General features: G+C 39.6%; 1 protein-coding gene across 2 annotated transcripts; it reads left to right on the top strand.

The window, feature by feature from the left end:
- The first annotated feature begins 3,419 nt into the window (after window positions 1-3,419).
- Window positions 3,420-17,175, top strand: NMU (neuromedin U). Of its 2 annotated transcripts, XM_048942244.1 has the most exons (10): window positions 3,420-3,599; window positions 5,648-5,706; window positions 9,303-9,350; window positions 9,445-9,504; window positions 10,389-10,418; window positions 10,525-10,575; window positions 12,142-12,216; window positions 15,868-15,921; window positions 16,406-16,445; window positions 16,983-17,175. In XM_048942244.1, exons 1-9 carry the CDS (start codon window positions 3,467-3,469, stop codon window positions 16,439-16,441), a joined length of 546 nt encoding a protein of 181 aa, XP_048798201.1. In that variant the 5' UTR covers window positions 3,420-3,466; the 3' UTR covers window positions 16,442-16,445; window positions 16,983-17,175. The 2 variants fall into 2 exon arrangements, with proteins under 2 accessions (XP_048798201.1, XP_048798202.1); XM_048942245.1 differs by lacking the exon at window positions 12,142-12,216.
- The last annotated feature ends 752 nt before the right edge of the window (window positions 17,176-17,927 follow it).

Raw genomic sequence — 17,927 nt, forward strand, 5'->3', positions numbered from 1 at the left:
ACTTCTCCCATCAGCCTGGTCCAGTGCTTGAACTTCCTAATGGTAACAGCTTATTTCCTCATAATCTTTCCCTTCAGACTACCAAGCCAATACTTACATACATGCAGCTTCTTTGGAACATTTCCAAGGTGCCTTCCTCCTAGCTGTATTTCTATTGTCAGTGAAATAAACTAAATTACTGCTAAGCTACAGCACTGGTTTGTCTTTCCTTAAGAGAAAAGGCCCCAGTGTAAGATCAACACATCTCACATCTGTGTTGAAGCAGGATGACATTTTCTCAGTGTTGGCAGTGTCACCTTTACTGCTTTTTTTCACGCTTAATGTAATCTTATTTATGAAACGTGCTAATTCTGGAAGTGATGCTGAGTTTTCACTATTTTATTAATTATGTGCCAATAACTGACATCATGCTCAAAATCTTTTTTTTTTTTTTTTTCTTCCAAGTAGATCTGATCATCCTGTTTTTAAAGCAATCACATGCATTGATGAGTCTTAGGTTTTATTTAAGAAAACTGTGATGGAGGAACTATCTTGGAGATCAGCCATTTTCATTAAATTTTTACTTATTCATGAGGAAAGAGCTGAGGTATTATCTTGGCTAAAATAAGAAAACAATATTCTGGGAAAATACAGCATTAATTATGCCTTACATGGCTTGTTTGTTGTTTTGTCTCTTATTTGTAGGGAAATAACTTTAAAGACTTCTACGAAGTGGAAGTCTTTATGAATTAAGGCTGTGATGAAAGTCTATTCAGAGAGGCTGATTCTTGAACTTAAGTCCCTTCATGGATTCTTGTTCCAGTACAACTATCTTGCGCATTATGAGTCAGTAAGGTGTGGAGAGTGCCCTGAAGATGTGCAGTGCCTAAGTAGACATTAACTGATTATTGAGACTTCCCTCCACAAAGTTTAATTCCCCAGAATACAAACAAGAATCCAGGTTGCAACTTTTTCACTGCACAGAAGAAGAAAGATATGAACAGATCCATCTGAATTGTGAGAGGCATCAGTACACATTAGCACACACTGAGCCACTTCACATTCTGGACTCTCTTGGTGCTCAGGTTCATATGTAGATGGAATGATTCCTCATAACTTTTATTAGATCTAAAGTCTTAGAAAAACCACCACGTACTTTCACTTTGGGCAGTGTGTGCATGTGCACAGCAAGGGAGTGCATTCGGTGTTGTGCCTCCTGACCTTGGCTTCTAGGAAGACAGAGAAGCCAATGGTTCCACATACTCAGCTGTTTGACTTCCTCTGCACTGGCTGTAATTAACATCTATTCAAGCAACATTAGGAAGAAAATAAATATTTCAAAGCAGCTAATTACAGCATCCAAAACATCCTCTAGGCTATTTTTTAGGATGTGCTTTGTTCCTGCAATAGTGTAACATTAATTTCATCAAGCAATTAAACAAAACAAAAGCAGACATGATACACAAAGATGCATTTTTTTTTCCTGTTTGCAAGAATGCTCACTTGTACTTCACAGAATCATAGAATTGTTTGAATTGGAAGGGACCCTTTAGGCCATTTAATCCCACTCCTCTGCAATGAATAGGGACACCTACAGCTAGACCATGGGCTCAGAGCTCCATCCAGCCTGACTTTGAATGTCACCAAGGACAGAGCATCCACCATCTCTCTGGACAGAGTTACAGTGCCTCACCACCCTCATCAAAAAAGCTTTTTCCTTATATCCAATCTAAATCTCCCCTCTTTTTCATTTGAAGCCATTTCCCCTTCTCCTATCACAAAAGACAGTTTTAATGTTTTCATGCAAATGGATTCAGCGTAATAGTTCAGTCTGCAATCTTAAAACAGATATCACATAAATTCAACCCCTATCAATGCAACCTCTGCTCTAATCTGAACTCATCTGAAAATAATTTTAATTCAAGTGGTATCATTTTTGTGCTATACATAAAATGTTATTTGCACCAGTAGGCAGGATAAGAATGTTGATATTAAACTTTCAAATTTATAAAATACTGGAATTTATTTTTCTGAGTAATCTTACAATGATTTGAGTTTGAAGGGACCTTTAAGATCATGTAGTTCCAATCCCTGCTATAGGCAGGGACACCTCCCTCTAGACCAGGTTGCTTACAGCCCCATCCAGCATCTTTTGAACATTTTAATTAGAAGGTATTAATTAGCAAAATGCACAACAGATTAAATCCCTCCATAGGCCAAGGCTCAGGGTGCTGATTTATGTATTTGGATTGAGATAGATTAGGGAGATATATTTCAGCTCTAATGACTTCCAGTTTATGATGATTTCTTCTAAATAAATATCTTCTGTTTTTATTAACAGAAACCTGAACCAGAAGCAGTTCCTTGTTTTGGATTAAATCAACTCTTTGGACTGCATAGATGTAAGTACAATAATAAATACAAAATGCAGGCTTTTTTGATTTCTTTTCTGATCCAATAAATTGTTTTAAGTACAATAATAAATATAACATGCAGGCTTTTTTGATTTCTTTTCTGATCCAATAAATGGTTTTCTCATCAACACGGGGATTAATTCTGTCCCCACTCATATCAAGGAAAGCTTTGCTATTGAACGTGATATAGAAGTTCCTCCTATGACAGAGACACAGGGCAGGTGGCACCAACCCAACACCCTGCTGCACTGCTTGTGGGCAGGTGGCACTGCCTTGGGTTTTGAATCCTCAGATGGGCTGTGCCACTGTATTGCTGAGTTTTGCTACCTGGTGTGGCATTTCATGTGTGTGTGCCTCCACTGCTGTCCTAGGGTTCACCCAGTGTCAAGATAGGAAGCTGGTTTCCATTACAATTGCCAAGTTTGGGCTGTGCAGAGCTTCCCCTGCCATCATGCCTGGGATTAAATGCAACTGCACTGCTCTTTCCAGCAAATTCTCTTTCCCTATTAGAAAGAATCACAATTCTGCCCTGGAACACACGTAGATGGGGAAGCAGAGTCAGACATAGGCACATCTGGTGGCTTCTTTACCACCTGGCTTCATCCTCCTCTGGATCAGAGCTGCCCGCACCTCTCCAGCTGCCAGTTGGGTTCCAGTTATACCATCGGGCAGTGCCCGAAACTCACCTCCACCACCCCAACTCATCACCCTCCCCCTCTATGCTCTGCAAGGGGCAGCCGGCCACTTTGTGCTCGTCGTGAGCCCGCTACCATAGCTGTGGATGTCAACACACGTTTTTTTTTCCCCGAGGAAAGAGGTGAAGAAGTAAGGGCCGTCCGGCCGCTGTCCCGAGCCCGAGCGGGGCCACGCAGGGCCGGGAGCGGGGCTGAGTCACCGGCGATGCAGAGGGGGTCTGCCCCGGGCGGGGGGAGGCCGGCGGGGCGGGCGGGGCGGCTGACGTGCGCTCCGTGAGTCAGGGTGATGCTTGTCCACGTGTCAGAGCGATTTAAAAAGTTTGGGCAGGGAGCGGGGGCACGGACAGCCGCGGGCAGGCAGAGCAGGGCACCGCGGGCATGGCGCAGCTCTGCCAGCAGCAGCTCCCTGAGGCCATTCCCCCGCGCGGACCGGGCAGCGGTGGGGGGCTGCCGGGGTCCCCGCTTCTCTTGCTTCTCTTCCTCCTCGCCTCCTCCGTGCGTGTCTGCAAAGGTGAGGAGCATCTCCCCGCAGCCCCATCCCTGCAAATCTGGGGGGTGGAGGGGTGACCACGGCATCCCCGCGAGGGGACAGAGGTTCCGCGAAACCCAAAGCCTCGCAGCGCTCCTTCGGGCTGCTGAGCGGGGTGGCATTCGCACGGGGGATGCGGAGGTGCCGAGGCCAGGGCCAGGAGGGGGCTGGTCCCAGGACAGGGGGTGGGGTGCAGATTGGGGCTCCTCCACCTGCCCTGGGGATAACTCCGTCCCGGCCAAACTGCGCTCCGGTAAAGGGGGAAAAGACTATTGGTCAAACTGATGTCATCGTAGAGTTTAGTGGGGAAGGATGAAGCTGATCAGCTACTTAAACACGGTTATCTTTGATCTCACTGGGAGTGCTGTGTTACACCTGGAAGCTGCTAGTTCTATACGAGGGAGCACTCTGTGAAGCGAGAGCAGCTGATGGGCAATGTAACAGAACACACTGCCTTGCCTATCGCTTTGCCTGTGCTGCTGTCCCACTCTGTGTGCACGGAATGCTTACACCTTGTGAAGCACTTTACATCATCTGCCGCTGTGCACTGAGCAGTTCTGTTTGCGTGTACTGTGGATGAGCGAGTCACTTTCAGCCACTTTTTTGTTCTGAGTATTTTTAACACACTGCATACTGTGTTAGAAATGAATTCTGGAGATAGGAGAGGGAGGAGGGAGAAATGAGGAGGGTGAGGAATGGCAGCAGCATGCCACATTGTTCTGCTAGAAATGACTGGACCTGGCACCCTGCTGCCCTGCAAGAAGTTGAGGTTTTTAGCAGCAGGCAGAATTGAACAAATGGTCAGCATCAATCTTGTAGGAGTTCCTCTTCTATGTTCTTTTTGGTTTTGGTTGATTGCTTTCCCGAAGAGCACCCTTCTCCCACCATGGCTACATTGCGTATCTTACCAGAAAACCTGTGCACACCATTGTGCAAATTACTGAAGCCCGTGTAGGTTCAACAGCATTCTGGATGGAGTGAGTGAGGGATGCTGCCTAGCACTGCTGGGAGCTCACAAAGAGGGACTGCATCTGCCCTCAGAGTTCTGTGAGTGAGCTGAGAAGGGTTAAGGAAATCTATGAGGTGGTGAAATAATTCTCTGTTCAAAAGTTTTGTTTCACAAAAAAACCTACTGTGTGATATTCAGGCTTCTCTGCCTGCTGCTCCACAGGCTGTTGGATTCCCCCTGGAAAGCCTGGGGAACCAGAGGCTGTGGGCAGTGGCAGACAGGCAAAGGTACAGCACTGAGCGTCGTCATGGTGCACTCATGGCTACCAAGGCACCAGTCCCAGGCGACACTCCAACCTGAACACTCTGAATTAAGAACAGAAAACAACAACAAGGTAAATTAAAGGTAGCACCTTTATTTGGAGTTGTTCCTTGAACTAAAGCACACATCAAAAAAGCACGGTTTTCATTGAAAGGCAGTTTTACTGCCATGTAAACCTGGCAGAGTTTTCAGAAATAAACAATTTCTACACAGTATGAAGTTAAAACTCCCCTCTATCACTATCCATGCTGGTTACACATCTCAAGCCTGTGCCAATACCAAAAAGAGCTTTTGCAACTTTAATGCTTGGAAGTTATTGTTCTTGCTATTTGTGGTACTTGGAGATGCTGGGCTCACATCCTGCTCACCTGGCCATGCTCATGAAGACTACCTTCACCTTTTATTTATTTAATTTGGTACAATTCTTCGGGGAAAGAAAAAATTGACCACAGGTAACTATGGACTTTCTGGGAGGCTGTAAAATCTCTGCTCACCAGAGATCAGTAAAAACAGAGCATGAACTGCTGGGCATGGTCACAGGCAGCAACCTTGGGCACAGGGATAAACTGGATGACTCCTGGGAAACCTCACCATGCCCAGAGCAGCAAGTTTCCTCGGGACTTGGGACACTTCCCTTTGGCTTTGCAGTAGGTGGGTGGCACAGCATCTTCAGAGTGTTTTTATTTCCATCACTGCCATAGGATACTCACAAGAATGACCCCTGCTGTGCAGCATCACTAAGCAGTGTTTGTGCTTCCAGGTGTTCCGATGCCATCCCAAGTGTTGGAGGCAGAGCAGGAACTGCAGCTGTGGAAGGAGGTGAGCTCTGCGGGCAGGCTGGCTCTACCATGGTTCTAGGGTGAGGGCTGAGAGTGTCCTTGCCAGCTTAGCCCTGGTAGGACAGGGATACAAGTTTAACACTATTTCTAATTCCAGGCTTTTCTGTGGTCACGCTTTCCCTCTTCACGCTTTCTCCTGTATGGCATTCAGGTGCTTCCTCTTCCAGTCCTACTTCTCCCACATATCTGTTCTGATATTGGTGAAGATGTGAAACACGTAATTTTCCGGATTTCTGAACATTATCCAGAGACTGGATGTTGAGATTTCATTCAGGGAACAGACTGCTTTGGCTCAGTGGGAGCTATGTTTGGTGACAGTTATCCTCTAGCTGTCATTGACCAGGAGGTTGCTGTTCCTGGAAGCAGTACAGTGTTCCAGTTGATACTTTTATAGTTTGCGTATGATAGACACTAACTGTTTCAACTCATTCAATCAGTCTCTGGCTTCTTCCATTCTGCAGACAGGGCTGGAACACAGTATTCAATCACATTTTAGCATTTTAATTCACTAGGTAGGGGGTGACATCCCATTGCAGTTTGCCTTTCTAACATTTTTTACCAATTGCAGCTATCACTTTAATTCTCATCTCTGAAATTTACTCCAGGATGTTACTTGTTGGCATGAACTCTTTTGTGCCCTTTTGGAGCAGATGGAGAAGCAGAGCATAACACGGAGAGAGGGTTCAGCTTGCAAGTTGTGTTCCCTGCCATTGCTGTACTTTTTCAAGTATTCTGTTGATATTTAATTTTGTAGCTTCTGATAACATTAGAAAGCAAGTGACTCACCCTGGGTACAGCTGCACAGTGTAAATTTCTTCCTTACTGTCAGCGCATTTTGGAAGCATTGACTCAACCACTGTCATGTTCCTAGCACAGCACTTGAACAAGCCCTGTGGTACTTTGCTCCTGGGAGAAAAGTGATCTCTTGGGAATCCTAACGGCTACAAGGAGTTGGTGAAAATGAGTTATTTAAATTCCAGACTGAAAACCTGCTGTTTTATGTGTTTCTGCATTTATTGTTGGGATTTGTTATTTATAGCATTGGATTAAGGTCAGTGATTACTGAAGGGAAAGGCAAGTTTACTGTTGATTTCAGTTAACAAAATATACGCGTATGGACACTAAACTCTGTGTAAAATTACGTAACATGAGTAAACAGTGTAGAACACTGCTCAACAAGAATAATACAGGACTAGGAGAGCCTTAAGGTCTAAATAAAGAGAGTTAGATGCATAGGTACATACTTCTGCTCAGCCTGGCAACAAATCCATACTGGGGTTCCTTGGAGTTTTCTTCCCTGCTTGTTATTTGAGTAGTTGATCATTCAGCAGAAGCTCTGCCTCAAAATTAAACTACTATTTTCCAGGAATGATTCTGAGCGCATAAATAGTGGAACTTTCTAACATCCTTCAATTTCTTTGTTATTTAACCAGCACCAAATAACACACACGCTTCCAACCTCAGGCCACATTTCTGAGGAAAGAGAGAAAATTACTGAGAAGATGCATCGAAGGCAATAGGAATTATTAAATTCATATATGCATTTTTAAAAATAAATCAGCACGAACTGTGGCTTTTCTCTAGCTCTTGCTTTTCCCATGCAGGTTTTAGCTGAGAGATATACTGCCTTGTATTTATTGAATACAAAGAAGTCTCTGGATTATCCTGCTGTTGAATTATGGTGATCGCTAATAGTTCCCAATAATAGTGGGAGCTAATAGTTCTCCAACTAAAAATCAAGTAGATAAACCAACAAATAAATAACAACAAAGAATCCCTCACTGAGAAGAAAAAGCAGCTTTTTATCTTAGGCTTCCGAAATGAATTCAGTTTGGTTTATGCCCTTCACCGCAGATTTCTCCCTTTACATTTTTTTTTTTCTCTGAACTAATATACTAGAGACAAACAAATGCAAGATGAAGGAAAAAGAGACAAGGGAGGTTGTGTTACAAACAAAAACTACTTGAGGGGGGAATCCTGTGAGCTATTAGCTTTCCACTCTATCTGAAATGCTTTTTCATAGCCTGTCTCTAGAGAAATGCATCATCTCTTGTCTTGAAGTACTGATATGCATTATTTGTTTATTGCTTTTTTCATTGAGTGTTTTCTTCACTAAAGAGTGCTCTTTAGGGCTTTTACATACAATAAAATCACAAGACCCATTGCATTGCCCGCTTTATTAAATAACAAAACATTTTGATGCAGTCTGTGAACAAGACAATGATGGCACCTCTTCTAACAACAATGAACGTTCAAAGGAAAAAAACTGGTGCATATCAGATGGGTCACAAAAGATACAATTTAAAACTTACATAATGAAAAGTTAAGCTTTCCTCCCTCCCCCTCCCCCCCTATTATTTTTAAGCTGTGCAGATTCAGTTTGAGCTCTGGAGACATTTTCTCTTCCTTACAGAATACATTTAGCTCTCAGCTGGGGTAAAATGTCTTCCATGATTTCAAGTGTTCTTTATTCCACTTCTCCTTCCCTGATTAAAAGCTCCACTGAAAATAATTTAGTACAGTGGGATGCTTTCATTTGGAAAAAAAGAATATAGAAAGAATATAGAAAGAAAAGCAGGTAGAGGGTGAGTGGGAATCACTTCTTTGTTACTTCTTCCAAGAAAAGATCGTGATAGTGCTAAATGAAGTGAGCTTTGGAAGGACTGACCAAGACAAACGGAAATGGTATTTTGTGGAGTGTTTAGAAGAGCCTTAGCATAGGGTGTTGTAGACACTAAAAGTTTACAGTGGTTCAGAGAGAGATTGGTCAAATTCACAGAACAGAAATCCTCTGAGCTTCATTACAAATCGCCTACATCCAACTCTATGTACTTGCAATACATTTTGCTGTTGGATGGGGAGTATGGCTTCCACTAAACCACAGGTCTCTTCTTAGGCTCTTCCTCAGGTGCTGAGGTTTGGCCTTTTGGGGGAATAAGACAAAGAGTTAAACAGCCAGGGGGGTTTTGGTATGGTTTTAAACAAAATCTTGTAAGGCTCCCCATGTGCCGAAGAAATCGTTGAGAACCTCAGACATAAACTGCTTGGTGACTCACACAAATTGAGTCGCATGCGTAAGAGGTGCTGGCACATATCATCATCACTCAAGAGATGTGTGGGTCATACACCTGAAGGGATGTCGGAATGCAATTTGCAGAGGAGTGTTTGAGGACTGAGCATTGAATCACTTGCAGTAGCCTTGTCATTTTCTTTGCCATTTTGTATAATCCAAAGATATCACAGAAGGTATTGAAGTTTATAGTCCATGCCCCAGATACTCACAACATGTCTTAGCTGGAGACAGTTAGATTTAGTAGGGACACAAGTGGTGTAAGAGAATACAAGACGTGATAGCTGAGGTCAAGCACATATATATGTGTTAATTTGGTGGCTTGCTTTTTTTTCCCCTTGAATTCAAAATATTTCATGAGCATATATATAAGTATTACTTCTGGAATTTGATGCAGGACAACCTTGCCATGCCTTTGGCAGAACAAAATACTTTTAAGAATATAGTTATTTAACTTGTTTACATTAATTTGACTTAATGAAAAAGGACTGTGTGAACTTTTACAGATAGACGATGCCTGTTCTACCTACATGTCCACAGAATCTCAGCCTCAGGTGAGACAAAGAAGGGTTGCTTTACTAATTATGATATTTATTTTACAATAAGAATGAAAGTGTGATACCTGAGTTCATGTTTTCCTTTCATTAGGTGCCCAGTACACTGGAAGAACTTTGTTTTTTGATCATGGGATTTCTCCAGAAGCCACAGGTAACACACACAAAAGACTACTTGGCATTTCTGAAGCAAGATCTCTCAGTGCACCAGCACCTACAGTAGATTTTGAGGATCCAGTAAATCACATGCCACTCAGTGCTGAAAGTAGCATGCCAGTTCTTACTCTGAAATGTCCTAATATAGTGCCTATTAAGGACAACTGGGAGACTCCACCATTTGTAAAATGATCTCCAGCTTGGATACAAGGTTTCAGCTGGTTTTATTGCTCTAGATTAGAAAATTTATGAGCTCTGAATGGGGTAAGAAATTTAGTGATGAGAGTCTGCTGCTGTCACTGCCAGGAAGACAACAAGGAGCACCCACAAAACCCATCAATTCTTCTAATTGAGAGTTATCGTTTCAGAAGAGTAATTGCATTGATAAGCAAGGTCATACAGTAAATCTGTCGAGGAATAATGATGATATTTCAATCCAGTACTGAAAAGTTTGAAACATCATTTCAGCTTAGAGTAGACTGAGGGGTGGGCTCATAGCAGCCCACAGCTCCTCACAGGGGGAGCGGAGGGGCAACACTGATCTCTGTGACAATAATAGGACCCAAAGGAACAGGTTGGGAATGGGATGGAGCTGAGTCAGGTCAAGCTGGATGTTAGGAAAAAGTTCTCCACCAGAGGACGGTGGACATGGCACAGGCAGTGATAACAGCCCTGAGCTGCTGGAGTTCCGGGTACATTTGGACAGTGTTCTCAGACACAGAGTTTGAATTTAGTGTGGTTCTGTATGGAGCCATGGTTTGGACTCGGTGATGCTTGCAGGTTCCTTCCAACTTGCAGTATCCTGTGATTCTATGAAATAAAATCATCAACAACTTCTTTTTTAACAAATAAAAATCTCTCTACTGATTATTATTCCCACAGGATTTAGATGAAAAAGACAACATGAAAAGGGTAAGATTTCTATGCATGCCTTATGATCACTCTAAAATTAATAAGAAAATCCTAACTCATTTGTCCTATTTTGTAGTAAAACCTCACTTTTAATTTTTTTGAACAGTTCTTATTTCATTATTCTAAGACTCATGACTCAGGAAACTCAGATGTCAGGGTAAGTGGCCTAGCACCTCCATGTGAGTACATGTGTGCCTTTAAGTAGCATCAAGGTGATGTTCCTTTCCTCAGTAGTTTCTGCAGCCGTAATGGCTCAGATAGGAGGGTTTCAAATTTTATACACAGGCTGTATTTTAATAACATGGGAGACAATCACTGATGATGTGCAGGTGTGCAAATGGAAAATAACACATATCTTAGTCTTGTAGAATCGACATTTAAGAATAAGATAAAACACTTGCTTCTGGTAATGGAACATAATAGCCAATGAAACAATCCTGATTCATAGAAGTTGAGAACATGACCATCAATTTTAAGAAGCATTTTTATTAATTAAATGGTTTATTAATTATTAATTAAATGTATCTATTAGTGCATATCACAAATATCTATCAGGCGAAAGAGTACGCAAGTCTCATTCACATTTTGGAGTACACTATGAGAAACATCATGATTTAAAAATAGTCTAGTATTTCTGCTATAAAAATATTCTCAGCAGCCAGCAAATAAATCATGTGACCCACTCTTGCTTTTAAATTTCAGTCATCATCTGTTATTTCAGCACATTTGTTTATTTTTTTTATGTACGCTGTAGGATTTTGAGAAAGTTAAACATACACGTGTTTGCTCATTTCTTAACCATCATTTTTACGTGTTGATGTCCATCGTTGCCTTGTTCATTACATTCCTTCAGAAACAGGCTATATATTCCTTGGAAAGTGAAAATTTTCTAAGACTCCTGAGAGTACTGCTGATGTTGCGGTCAATATTTTCACAGCAGAGCTTCTCTGGAGCTTTTAATGGTAATCAGGGCACTGGGAAATTAGCTATTTCTATTCCTACTCTTGCTTAAAAGGTTACTGCATTCCCCTTCCTCTCCATCCTGAATCTCTCTCCACATGCCCGGATGATTCTGTGCTACCAGTTACTACCTTAGGGGACTTAGGCTGCACACGTTGCCACTGTGCTTCCCAGGCTCTTTGTGAGCATACAGCATCTCATCAAGGACAGGGGATTCCAGGATCGGAGCTTGTCTATTATGGAGAATGACCAGGGTCACAGTCACAAATTTTACTTCAGAATGGATCCCTCCTGCAAACTGTTTTCTAGTAAAAAATCGTTTTTCTTTCTATGAAATAAGTTAAAGTAAAATGAATTTTCAGTACAACAGAGAGTGAAGATGTTAACCTCTGCAGCAGCTAACCATAAGAAATTAAGGATAGTGTATGTGAATGTTCTCTGTACCACATAAAGAGGCTGATCAAGGCCTGAATAACTGCAGTTACTTGGGGAGGTCTGTAAACAGTTCTGATCTCCAGGGAATAAAGGTGAGGATGCATAGCTTGTCCCTCCACCTCCTTGCAAACCACATTCCATGCAAATATAAATGTATGTTCCTGTTTGTTGTCAACTCAGAGTGTTCAAAATCACGTTTCTCAAATAACATCTCCAGTCCTTGGTACCCACTGGTCCGTAAGCCACAACTGCAGGAAGAGATACTACTTTTGCATCATAAAATCAGGATTTCATTGTTGCTCATGTGTCTGTGTTCATGTCCTCTCAGTCGTCTGTCCTGCATCCTTTGCTGCAACTCGTTCCCCAGCTTAATGAGAGAAGACTGAAGAGATACAAAGTGGACGTATGTAATCTTAAACTGTGCATGCTTGCATTCTCATATTAGGCAATTCATTAGCACACCTAAAATGTCCTTGTAGACTCTCCTATTCAGAGCATTTTTATTTTCAGTGTTTAGTGTCACGCTGATGTGTTTTCGTTAGAAATGTGCATTTTTTTCTGTTTTTTAATTAGTGAAAAATGATCCTGGTGATACTTAACATTTTAAACATAAAGTAATAAATGCTTAGCATAGAATATTGGTTCAACGTTGAGGCTACATTCAAACTGGGCTGAGTAGTTGCTTTATAAAAAGAAAAATACTTTCAGATTATCCATACATTATATTGCAGTTGAATTGTACTTTGTAGAAAGGGCTCTACTTTTTCCCTCCCCATTTGGAATTCAAACCATACTCACTCCTTAAATATATGTTATTTATGACTTACAGAGCTAAGGATTTCCAAAAAAGTACAAGCAATATTACTGTTCAAGTTAAGGTGCAGATAAGAAAGTCCTTTCTTTGTTACAGTTTCTGCCCAGTGTCTTAGTTTCCTGAACAATAAGCTATAGAAATGGGTCTTTTGAGAAGAAAATGACTTTTCTATGGTGCTTTTATTTTTCTTTCATTCCCATATCCTTTAGTGGATGTTGAAGTGCTATTGAATTACTTTACGGCCTGATCTAGCATCAGCAGAAGCAAAACTTAAGAAAAGGAATACATCTTCTCCCTTCAAGTAGCATATACTGAAATAAGCTTTTGATAAAATAGGTGGTAATCAGAGGGACACAAAATTTGGAACATTTCTTATTTTGGAGTTTGCAGTTTGAAAATAAAGAGTGAGCAGTCACTGGCTGTTTTGCAGATGGAAAAGCAAACGTTTGCTTTGAATTTAAGGTATTTTTCTATTACCAGCGAGTACAAAATCAGGTTCCTATTTTAAAAGGTGCAAAATAACTTCATGCTCCCATGAAGTCAGCTAAGCAGTTCAATAAAGTTTAACCCTTCCATGCTTACACATTATTGAAATCTGGATGCACTGTAAAACTAATTTTCCATAGAAAAACAGCTTATTTGGGAGCAAAATTTTCACATACATTGAAATTGTAATTTTGTCATTTCCAAAATATCATCAAATTTCAGTATTTTTGCTGCAAATGCACTTTCAAATTTCAAAAATGAAAGTTAATTGCTGTATTAATGCTCATCTCTATCATACAGCTATGAAAAGAATGGAAAAATGCAGAACAAGAATCTTTATCAGAATTCCAAAAGTTCACATAAAGTATAGCAAAACCTAAGATCCATATACTTTCTGTTTTACATCAACTTCAGGTTGCTTTTCCCTTAGATTCACTGCAGACTATTGGTTATTTTGACCACTATTCATGCTTATTGTCTTCTCCTGACATAATACAAAAGTGGAATACAGAGGTGGACCTATCAAGATTTGATCGTCCATAGTGGAGTCTGTATGGTGCATTGTGGAGGTTATGTCCCTGTGTAGAGATTTTATGTCTTTCAGATACATGTGCAGTACACAGGAAAAAAAACCCAACATCTTTGTGATTAAAATGTATTGGACAATTTTTTTTTGCTTAGTAAATTGCTGTCTCTCATCTTGATACTTGATAAAGCTTGAAAAGTTCAACAGTGAGGAGGTGTTGATGAGCTACAATGAAATTGTAGGTTTGGGAGGTATATTATATATAATATATAATATATAATTGTAGGTATAGGAGGTTTTCTTTCTTTGAAGAACCATTCAGAAAATCACATAGCCTGGGGCAGTGTTTTGTTTTTGTTTTTTTTTTTCTAAACAATTGCTTGGATGATTTGTTAAGACAGAAGCTTAAGAGCATACCTCTTCCAACTATTCATTGTTGTATATTGAATCACTTAGAGTATCATCTTTTTGAATCACACATAACAAATTGGTGAGATAATTAAGGAACTATGCCAGCTGGATTCAGCAAACTCCTTAGTTTTTACAATGAGGAAAGCTTTGCACAGACATAGTACCACACCACTGTGTACATTTTATTGTCATTGTGTAAGAAGAGGAACAGATATCTATGCTTACAGAGCCTTCTTTCATTAAGAGACAACGAGTTGTTTTGGAAATTCTTTATTAACGCCTATTAAATGTTTCTGATCCACCCTGACCTGTAAATGGAGAAATAGTCCTGTCTAATATTGCTCAGATCTTCTGGGTCTTTCCATTTCCTAGTCTGTGACTTGTGGAGACTGCTGATCTGGTTGTCACAGAAACTTCATTAATCATCAATATATTTTTTCGTTTTCCATAATCTAACATGGGGACAAAGAGAAAGCAATTATTTTCTAAGAAAAAATAACACAGGTAGAAAAACAAATATGTAAAATGTGAAGCACTCCAAGTATCTGAAAAGATTAAAGCAAACAAACCAACAAAAAATACTTGCAGAACTCCATTACAGATGCATTTTTATTAAAAAAAATAAAGCTGATAATATTTAAGGGTTTATAGATCTGAGATGAGTATCTCAAAACTATGTAATGAGAGAAGGAAGTTGACAGTATAAATAAAAATCACACAGATGTTAAATGTACAGCTAAGAAACTGAGCATAATGACATATCTGATGAACTGATGTCAAAATTAAAAGTGAGACTCAAAAATGATGTACAGTTTAAACCTACTTCCTTTGAAAGTTTCCTTGAAGCTATTCCCATGTTTGTAAGTGATGGGAGCCATGCTGCTTCACACAATTCTTAGTGTTAGAATAGAGCAAGCAGCAATTTCTGTCTATGATTACTCTGGTTATGATCATAACCCAGGAGATTACACAAGCTCAGTTTTTAATTGAGAAACACTATCATCACTAAGAGAGCATACAGTAAATACATTCCATCTAAATCCTATGTGCTGCTAAGCTCAAGATCTGAAATATTTCATTTCTGAGTTGGTCTGTCCCTCCCTCTGCAAGACAGACAGACAATGAGAATACTGTGATTAAGCTTAGTATGTTTTCTAATGAAAGTCTCATTAAAGCAGATGGATACTTAATTCTCTGTTCTCACTATTTTCTTTACTGATCTTTTCTTTGCTCCTTGCTGTACAGATTAGTAGCAGCTGTTTCTCAATGTGTACAACATGAATAGGATAGAGTATGATAAGTATTGGTCTTTTCTTTGGGAATAATTCTGAGAGGGGTTGTCAGGATGTACCTTTGGGATCAGTCTGGGACCTCAGTCCCTGGCTGGGCCCAAATACCTTTTTTTAAGCTTTGAGGACTTGATGATCTTGAAGGTCTTTTCCAACCTCAGCAATTCTGTGTTTTTTTTCCCCATTGCTGTCCTTCTATGAGGTACAAACTGTTTCATGCATAGAGACTCCAAGACTATGGGACCAGTAGTGTTTTTGTGATGAAACCTGTCAATAACAAAGACTAATTCTAAAACAATCTAAAATGAGTCAAAACTTAGAGTGGATTTTGGCCTTCATTCATGTGTTTTCTACAATTTCTACATGAGAGCATGAGCTGCATACAGAAATATGTACACAGTATGTTTTAAGGGGCAAGACTGTATAGTAGTACTGAAGAAATGTCTATTATAAGTACATAAACAATATCTTTGAGGGGATTCATTCACAAGAGTAGGTATCATCTAAAATACTATTTTTTTTTTCAAGGAGGATCTTCAAGGAGCTGGAGGGATTCAAAGCAGAGGATACTTTTTCTTCAGGGTATGGTTTGTTCTACTATTTTTTCCTTTATTTTTACTCTCTAGGCTGTTTACCAAACAAAAGGTAGAGAAATTAGTGGAATAAAATGAAAACTACCGTGTCAGAGAAAACTTTTCTGTTAAGAGTCTTCTGCCATAAGCGATTCCATTAGAAATGTTCATCTTTGCAGTAGATGAGAAATGCAACTTCCAGTGACTTCAGTTACGTATATAGCACAGACTGTATGCTTGTAAAGTAATCAGGATAACAGAACCAGATTGAAACTTCTTGGTGATACTTCTAGTAAGTTATCTTATGTCAAAATAAGAATTTCTCAAGTCTTTAGATTATTTCTTTTAGGAGTGTATAACCACTGTGATGGAGACTTACAGATGTCTCTGGCTACATAGGGCTTGAAACAAGGTTAGTGGTATCAGGATGTGTGGGACTTTCTTACTGAAACCAATCAGTTTTCTACAGTGTTTATTGGATGTTTGTCTTTCAGCCACGTAATGGGAAGAGATCAGTGGATTTTCACTAAGGAGGTATTTATTTAACGATTTCATCATCACCTGCATTGAAATTACTTTATTTTTATACAAATATGCCACAGTATTTACGAGTAGAGTTCTGCAGACAGCCTTCTTTGAGATATGCTAAATCCACATATCTTTGTTTAAAGTGAGTAGAAGCTATGGATACTCAGTTCCTAGAAGAGAGAGCAAAGTGTTTCTGGAAGCAAGAAATGGAAAAGATCCCAGATCTGTAGACAGTTTAAAAAGTTATCAATGAGAAATAAAAAGTGTGTGTGTCAAGAAGTACCAACTCAACAACCTGCCACAGGATGGGCGTAATCCTGCTGCTCTTATTCTGAACTAAGATCTACCTTTACATTGAAATTAAGTGTAGACTTCACATTTTAGTTTAAAATCATTCAATTCTTTGGACAGAAAAAAAAAATAAAAATCCCGCCCGTGCTAATGTTATGATGCTCTGTTTTCTAATGTATCTTACACTTCTGACGTATTTTAAGTATTTTGCTCTATACCATACCTGTAACTAAAACTTTTCTTATTTTTCAGGATTTCAGATTCCTGAAGTAGAACTTACACTGCAGGAATGCTGAGTATGGACATAGGGTTCTCCTCACAGAGATAACTCCTTATTAATGTACAATTAAAAATCACTAGAATGTAAATGCTCTTACATAAGATTCACTGAAGAATTCAAATGTTTCTTTACTTCCTTGGTTATATTAAAAGCATATTAAAATTATTTGTTTCCTACTGTTATGATGTTTATAACTGTGTCTAATGGAACCATAAAAAAGCCTCAGTGTATGCATGCAAGAGATATTGTCCCCAACAACACCGCAATGTACATTTATTTGCCTGTACAAATAAAGGCACTGAGAGAGTTGTTTTAATGCGAATGTTTGCAACGTAGAGTATCATTTTTTTTTCCTGAATATTATTCAAATTTCTCATGTAGTCTTTATAATGGCAGCTTACTTTATTTTGTATCTGAGACGGCATTTTTTTTTTATAATAATGCAAATTTATGTAGTGTTACATTTGCAAATTATTATTTTGCTCTCATATTTACTGAAAATGCACATTCTTTCATTACCTTGGTATGAGGAAGCTCAATCCTACAGAAAAGACATACACTGAAGCTAAGCTTTCAAATGCCTTTTTGGCACTAAGTCCAGTTCTTGTCATACTTTACTTCGTTCAGGGTGTCTCAATAGTGTTTCACTGTCAGAAAAACAAGAAAGAAAGAAAAAAAAAGAAGCTCCATTAGCAAGGAATTGTATGTTTTGCAGAAAATTCTTGATTTTAACTCAGCTAAAGCATTATGAAAGCTTTTGTGGTGTTTTTTTTTTTGTTTTTTTTTTTTTTTTTACCTTTTAAGAGCAGTGATACAGTACGGCTCTGATTCAGAAGACTTCATTACTTACATTCTTCTAGAATTAAGGTCTATTGAGAACATAGCTGGTTTTGCTGTTGTTTTAAAGAAATTTATAC

The sequence above is a fragment of the Lagopus muta genome, chromosome 4 (assembly GCF_023343835.1).
Source record: "Lagopus muta isolate bLagMut1 chromosome 4, bLagMut1 primary, whole genome shotgun sequence".
Taxonomy (NCBI): Eukaryota; Metazoa; Chordata; class Aves; order Galliformes; family Phasianidae; genus Lagopus; species Lagopus muta.

Bases quoted from the DNA above. Each gene is read 5' to 3' on its own strand.
- NMU (XM_048942244.1), top strand. From the start codon at position 3,467: ATGGCGCAGCTCTGCCAGCAGCAGCTCCCTGAGGCCATTCCCCCGCGC. The intron at 9,351-9,444 runs GTGAGACAAAGA...TCCTTTCATTAG, and splicing joins CCACAGAATCTCAGCCTCAG to GTGCCCAGTACACTGGAAGA. The intron at 10,576-12,141 runs GTAAGTGGCCTA...ATGTCCTCTCAG, and splicing joins CAGGAAACTCAGATGTCAGG to TCGTCTGTCCTGCATCCTTT.